This window comes from Helianthus annuus, chromosome 12, assembly GCF_002127325.2.
Source record: "Helianthus annuus cultivar XRQ/B chromosome 12, HanXRQr2.0-SUNRISE, whole genome shotgun sequence".
In the NCBI taxonomy this organism is placed as follows: domain Eukaryota; kingdom Viridiplantae; phylum Streptophyta; class Magnoliopsida; order Asterales; family Asteraceae; genus Helianthus; species Helianthus annuus.
The window spans coordinates 5,031,126-5,038,957 of record NC_035444.2 but is presented as its reverse complement, the minus strand read 5'-3'; the positions used below and the strand labels follow the sequence as shown (position 1 = coordinate 5,038,957).

Here is a 7,832-nt window from a genome sequence, read left to right as displayed (position 1 = left end):
AAAGATATAACTTTTTTATTTGGTATATAAAATTATATATATTCAACCCGTACAATATGGTTGTTATAGATATAACTCTTTATTATTTAATATATAAAATTATATTTATTCAACCCGTGTAATAAAAGAGGTTTTTAAAGATATATTGTTTTACTATTTAATATATAAAATTCATTTATTTGACCCGTGTAATACACGGGGTTATAATCTAGTTTAATATATAAATAAGAAGTATCTATATCTATACTATATAATAAAAGAAACCATTTTTTGGACACTTGTCATCATATTAGGTCATGTTTTATAGATAAGTATTATTTTAGTTTAATCTTTTTCAATTAATTATATATAATCCTCCTACTAAATATTATTTAGTTTAATTTCTTATGGTTAATTATTATTTAGTTTAATATCCTTCTCATTTATAATATTATTTATTTAACTAAAAGAGTAAATTACGATTTTGGCCCCTGTCGTTATATCACTTTTACTCTTTTAGCCCAAAAAGAATTTTTAACATCTGAACCCCCAACGTTTTTTTTTTCTAATCTTTTTGGCCCCTAACGTCTTTTTTATAACCCTTTTGGCCCCTAACATTTAATGGATGGGGTTAGTGTTAGGGGGCAAAAGGGTTAGAAAAAAAGACGTTGAGGGCTCAGATGTTAAAAAATTCTTTTTTGGGCTAAAATGGTAAAAGTGATGTAACCACAGGGGCCAAAATCGTAATTTACTCTAACTAATATTATTTATCATTTATACATTTACGGAGTTTTAAATAATGGGTTAAATTTATTGAGAATTCGTTAACAAATTTTGCTACAACAAAATAATCTATTTATATCAATCTAAATTTTTATCTATACTATACTATATAATAAAACATTAATGTGTGACACGTGTCGTTCATTGTAGATATTTATTTTATGATTTTCTTGTCTCACTTCCAAACTTATCTTATATTAATTCAATAAATAAATGAATGATGAGCTAATATTAAATTTTATCTTACTTTAAATTTCGAATACCATTCTTCTATTTTTCTAATAACCGAAATTGTAAAATGTTAATTTTTATTTTCACTATACAAAATTACATTTACTAACTTTTTTTATTATTTGGTATATAAAATTACATTTATTTAACTCTTGTAATAAATGAGGTTTTTTTAAAGATGTATTATTTTATTATTTAGTAAACAATATTACATTTATTCAACCCGTGTAATACATGTGGTTTTAAAGATATAAAATTTTTTATTTGGTATATAAAATTACATTAAATCAACCCGTACAATATGGTTCTTATATATATAACTTTTTATTATTTAATATATAAAATTATATTTATTCAACCCGTGTGATAAAGAAAGTTTTTAAAGATATAGTGTTTTATTATTTAATATATAAATTTATTTACTCAACCCGTGTAATACACGGGGTTATAACCTAGTTTATTTAAATATAGTAAAAACATACAAATATAATTGTTCTCAAACCTAGAAACATCTATATAATTTGTTGGTCAAGCCCATTTGAATTATCTGCTTGAACCGGCCGTTATAGCCAAACAATTGGTAAGGTCTGAAAAGAAAAAAAATTGAGCTAACATTTTATGTCCTATTTATAAAGAGTATTTAAATTATGTATAATTTTATTCTGATTTTCAAAACCAAAGAGCTTATACATAAAGAGAATTTAAATTATGTATAATATCATCTGGATTTTCAAAACCAAAGTGCTTATACATAGTGTAGTGGTGTCAAGATTTTTGAAACCAAAGAGCTTATATATAGATTTAGGAGTAGATTTAGAGAATGTGTCAATTAGACGTTCTAAAACCAGTAAAGTCATCAGTTTGATAATAGATACGTCTAAGAAAACATCATAAAATATTCACTAATTTCGTACTAACATAAAGAAAGACCACATTGATCCCATAGCCTGAGATGCTTAGGCTGCTCGGTATGGGGATCGGCTTTGGACCGTCCCCTACCGGCGCCGGTCCTCCATCCATGCTACCCCCCCCCCTCGTCGCGTCCTCACCGTCCTTTGGAGGACGTCTCCGACGGTCCACAACAAGACAAAAAGGCAGCCATCCCCTCTCTCACACCCCTATACATACAATATATACATACACATTTTAGGACCATCCTCCCATTTCCACACCTCCATCCTCTTTGCCCCATCCTACATGTCGCTTATGTGGCGGACCATCCTCCAAGGGAGGACCATCACCATACCGTGTAGCTTTTATACAACACTAGTAACAACACATAATAGGTATAACATTTAAGATTCAAATACTTGTACACAACAAGAATAAGACAACAATAACATATTACATTAAAAATTCATTATAAATACTAAAATAGGTAACAATTTGAGGTAGCAAGAAGATCAACCTGAGAAAACAGGACCCTAAAGTCCCATAAAAAACATGGACCATGGTTCATAAAAAAACAACCACAAAGTGTTGTTAAATGGCTCCAGACCAACAAATCTGTTGCCACTTACCATAGACCAAAAACCAGGTGCACCCTCCTTCGCCCTCAAACCGCTACGGACCACATACAACTGACTCGAACGATAAAGACCCCACCCAACCCAACCCGTGGCTCGAACCACTAAACTAAACTAGACCCAAAACAAAAAAAGACAAGACAACTTGACAGGGTGTGACTTATCATTGCCTCAGTCGAAACAGTCTCGTTTAGGGGAAAACGAGACCACAACAATCACAAACGGGCTGAGCCCGTTTGAGGCTGGAAAACCGACTGACTGGCAAACGATTCGCCACTATCAACCCTGACACACGAAACGGATACTTCCATCTTTATTCTTGGTTGGGGGGTGGGGGAAGGTGGTTTAATATAGGATATCACACCTCCAAAGACTCTCGACAAGCGAATCGACGGAACTGCTGCTGACGAGATTGCATTGTTGGATGTTTAACCCGACTAACGTTTGCCCGAGTTTCTTTAAGAAAGGTACACTCTCGTTTGTAACCTTCGAGCAACCCGAAACCGAGAGGATTTGTAAGTCGATCTGAACACCTTCGGACAAACAAGACAATCCGTTATCCGTTATGCAACACTTTGAAACATCAAGATCGTTGAGCAACACGCAGTTGTCCGCAATCGCCACCAAACTTTCGTCGGTGATCCTTCTGCCGCCTTCGAGATTCAAGACCTTTAGGGTTCCGCCGTGAATCTTAGCGAGATCCACCACGACTTTGTCGGTCAAGTTCACGCAATTGCTTATGTTGACTTTGACAAGTCCAGCTTGGCAGTTTTCGAGAAGCGGGTATAAACCGGAATCGGTTATCCCGCATAGCCCGCTTAATTCGACGTTTTGTAGCTGTGGGCATAGTGTCCCAAAAATTGCCAAATTTGTGTTTCCGAATCCGATACAGTCTTTGACGGTCAAAGATCGAAGAGATGCGCATTGAGTCAACTCGGGTGTTTCGTGGGCTAAATCTTTGATTCCCATACATTTGACGATCGTTAACGACTTCAAATTCGACTTTAACGCTCCCAAGATCCCGTGTTGACTGATTCGATTGCATTCTTCCAATTGTAAACATTCTAACGATTTCGCAGCTTCAGTGAACGAAATCAATCCTTTATCGGATACAAAGCAACATTTTTTAATCAACATTTGTTTCAAGAACCCGCAACCGTTGCCAATCGCTTCAAGGCTCAGATCCGTGATCCCGTAACACGAGACGACGGTTAAAGACGTCAACGATTGAAGACCTTTCGCATTACCCATCGCCCAAAACCCTTTCTGACTAGCGATTTGAAGACCCGTAAGGACAAGATTGGTAATCGACTTCCCGTAATGCCCGATCACCGCAAGCGAAAAGTCGGTTATGTTTAACGATTGGAGCTTCACTTTCTTTAAACCCGAAGAAAGCGACGACAAGAGTGTCGCAACGCCTTGATCACCGACATTCGGGCAGTCTTTGATCGTGATCGATTGGAGATTCGGGCAGTGTCGGGCAACAGCTTGAAGACTCTCGTTTCCAATGTTTTTACACGATTCGATCGTTAACGAGGTCAAATTCGGGCAGCTTTCAGCGATCGCTGCAATACCCTTGTTCGAAATCGAATGACAATGCGAAATATCAACTTTTTCCAACGAATGACATTCTTTCGAAATCTCGATTAACGATTCATCCCCAATAGACGGAACATTCCATAACGATAGAACCTTCAACGACGGGCAGCCACGGGCAATCGCTGTGAACCCTAATTTAGTAACTTTATTGCTGCCCCTAACCGAAAGCTTACCCAAACCACCACGGGCCGATGTACCAACAGCAACGGATTGCAGTCTGCAATCCGTTGCTTTCTTTCCATCCAAACATCTCGTAAGAAACCCATCGTTTTCCTGAACCATGTCAACATCATCAGACGATCCATGAACCATTTCGGATGCTCTAACGTTGCTTAGAACCGTGAGCCACCGGTTCGATACACAAGCCGATGCGCTTCGGGCTTGACCGTTTGGCAAACGTCTGAAGATTTCGTAGAGGATTTCGTCTGGGAGGATTTCGATAGATGGCTTCTTTTCTTGTTCGAAGAAAAGAATGTATGAATCGCTGATTCTTTGACGTTTGCAAGGTGGACCGTAAACTGATAGTAATCGGGCCGAATCTTTTGAGCATAGTGATCCACCTGTATGCAATTCATCATCACCTGTAAATTCATAACCAAATTATTTAAAAAAAAAAAAAAAAAAAAAAAAAAAAAAAAAAAACAGTCTTTTGCCCAAATCACAAATCAGGATATGCAGTTTAACAATATACATACATCAATTTTCTTAATTTTTTTTCCTGTGGCTCAAACCCTAATTTGCCCAAATCCCATAAAAATTGAAGAAACAAAGTATAATTTCTTAATAAGATTAATCTTTCTAGTTTCTATAAAATATATCTAACTAAAGGCTTTTAAAGTCATGATCTTAACCCTATGTATGATCTATATTTCTATGTTATTTCCCCTAAAAATCCAACTAAAACTTGCAAGACACGAATTTTATCGTGTCCTAAACGTGTCGACCTGTTTAAGACAGTAAACATGTTAAAAACGTATCGTTTCGTGTTAACATGTCCGTGTCTGAAATTGCTAGCCCTATACATTATTAGCACATTATCATAATTCACTAAATTTCAAGTTTTTATCAACAACTAACTTAAAAAAAAAAAAAAAAAAAAAAAAAAAAAAAAAAAAAAAACTAACTAACTTAAATAACTATTGGATTCAAGAAACCTTATAAATCAAACCAAAAAATGCCTAAATCATATTAATTACCAAAAAAAACACCTAAACTGATAACCCCATCAAGATTTTATAAAAAAATACACAAAAACACAACGAAATTAACGAACTTGAAGCAAACTAACCTCTGTAATTAACCAAAGCAGGCATCTTTGTAACTTCCAGCAAGAACCCACCAAAAAGACAAGATCTTTAACCAAAAAACACACAAAAACAATCAAAAAACAGAGCTTTTTCACCAAATTGTGTTCAAGATTTGTTTGCATTCGTATAAAAACCCTCTACAACCAAGTAGCAGGGCAAAAAAGGAGAGAAAAGAAATGGGGTTTAGAGAATGATAAGTTTTTGTTTGAATGCAATGTGATTTTCTTGTTTATTGGGTTTCTACGTTGTTATATATATATGCAAAAGGGGATGTATGTAAATCATGCTGATGTGTCATAGTCTTCAGATACATCAAAAAAACCTCCCCCTTAACAGTCACACATTCATTGAATCTAACCGGCTGTTCCGGTTGCTGTTCTGGAAATTCCCACTTGTATTTAAATGTTTTAAACTTGCTTGCTTTTGTTTTGGACTTTTGGGTATGGGGTTGTTGACCGGAAACCGGCCAGTGCCGGTAATTATGCTATGAGTTGAAAAAATGATCAAGGTTTAAAGATTTCTTGAAATTTTGAAATTAAATGGTGAATAAGTGAACAATGAACATACATTGTATGTATGTGGCTATGTGTGTAATCAAAATTTAATTGTTGGTAGATTGTGAATGACATTATGTCAATTTAAATTAAATTGAATTAATTGTTATTGTTGTTGTTAAATGTTTAATCGTTCTTTAAGATGGTTAAATACAATGTTTGATGTATAGTAGTTGCCGGTTGGTCTGGTTGATACGACAAGTGCATCGAGGTTTTTTTGGAGAGCGTAATTTAATTCGACATGCATTAAACACTGTTTATATTTTTGTATTATTATTATTATTATTATTATTATTATTATTATTATTATTATTATTATTATTATTATTATTAGGGTAAATTACACTTTTCGTCCTTTATGTTTGAAGCGGGTTGCAGTGGATGACCTTTAACTTTAATAATTACGGTCACAGTACTTTATTTGCAAAACCTGTTACACCTTAGGTCCTTTGACCCTAACCTGGTTAAAATTATTTGCAAAACCTGTTACACCTTAGGTCCTTTGACCCTAACCTGGTTAAAACTTTCAGTTAAGTAAGGTCATGTGCAACCCATGTGAGGGCAAAACAGTCATTTAATAAAAAATTTATATAAGTTTTTAACTTTTGACATTCTTTTTTTGTATTAAATGACCGTTTTGCCCTCATATGGGTTGCATATGATCTCACTTAACTGAAGTTTTAACTAGGTTAAGGTCAAAGGACCGAAGGTGTAACAGGTTTTGCAAATAAAGGACTGTGACTGTAATTATTAAAGTTAAAGGTCATTCATTGCAACCCGCTACAAAGATAAAGAACGAAAAGTGTAATTTACCCTTATTATTATTATTATTATTATTATTATTATTATTATTATTATTATTATTATTATTATTATAACCAAGTAAATATTTAGGTATCTTATTATTATTATTATTATTATTACTAAAAAAAATATTTAGGTATTTAAATAAGTCAATAAGATACTATCACACAATGCAACAGATGTCATCGAGGCTATTTTCGAAAGCAGAATCTAATCAAATTTAATGTTGTACATACATTGTATGTGACTCTGTATAAATCAAAACTTAATTGTTGGTAGGTAATTAATGACGTTATGTCAAATTAAAGCAAATTTAATTATTTGTTATTATTGTTAAATATTTAGTATAGTCATTCTTTAATATAGTTAAATACAATGTTTAATGATTTAACATTATTATTATTATTATTAATTATTATTATTATTATTATTATTATTATTATTATTATTATTATTATTATTATTATTAACTTTTGAGTGGTATGAAACTAATTGAATATTTGCAAATACAATGTTTGGAACTTTTCTTTCTAGATAAAAATTCTATTTACAACCAATGTAAGTATGACATTTAGTGAGATGAAGTTGTGCTTTAAAAAGCAAAAGGAATATTGTTATCAGAAAGAACATATATACGTTTTTACCTTAAAAGAGGTTGTAACTAACGATGGTCATTTTGTCCCATGTTATTTTGAGTTGAATACCATACTTGATTTGGGAAGTCTCATTATTTACTTGTAATAGGTTGCCATGCGGGCCACTCTCTGTTTCTCCACGCATACATATTAAAAAGGGGGTTCAAATATGAAAAGTTGGGTATAACATAGTTTGAAAGATGTGATTAGATGAATGAGGGTGGTCGTCGGAGTTGAGTTTGGTGTGGTGTAGAGGTGCACAAATCAGGTTAGGGTTTCAACCCGAACAAGTTTCAAACCGGGTTGGCACTCAAACTGGGTTGGGTTCTAACCAGGTTAGGAGACAAGTGAACCAAACCTTATGAAACCGATTCGGGTTGGGTTGGGACAGGGTTGAGTTCTCAAAACGGGTTC

At 33.7% G+C, this 7,832-nt stretch overlaps 1 protein-coding gene across 2 annotated transcripts; it reads right to left on the bottom strand.

Annotated features, from left to right (window-relative positions):
• Positions 1–2,287: 2,287 nt before the first annotated feature.
• On the bottom strand, positions 2,288–5,654 carry LOC110893847 (EIN3-binding F-box protein 2). Of its 2 annotated transcripts, none has more exons than XM_022140994.2 (2): positions 5,407–5,654; positions 2,288–4,699 (listed from the first exon to the last, which is right to left on the bottom strand). In XM_022140994.2, exons 1-2 carry the CDS (start codon positions 5,429–5,431, stop codon positions 2,865–2,867), a joined length of 1,860 nt encoding a protein of 619 aa, XP_021996686.1. In that variant the 5' UTR covers positions 5,432–5,654; the 3' UTR covers positions 2,288–2,864. The 2 variants fall into 2 exon arrangements, with proteins under 2 accessions (XP_021996686.1, XP_021996687.1); XM_022140995.2 differs by having other exon boundaries at positions 2,288–4,678.
• Positions 5,655–7,832: the final 2,178 nt, after the last annotated feature.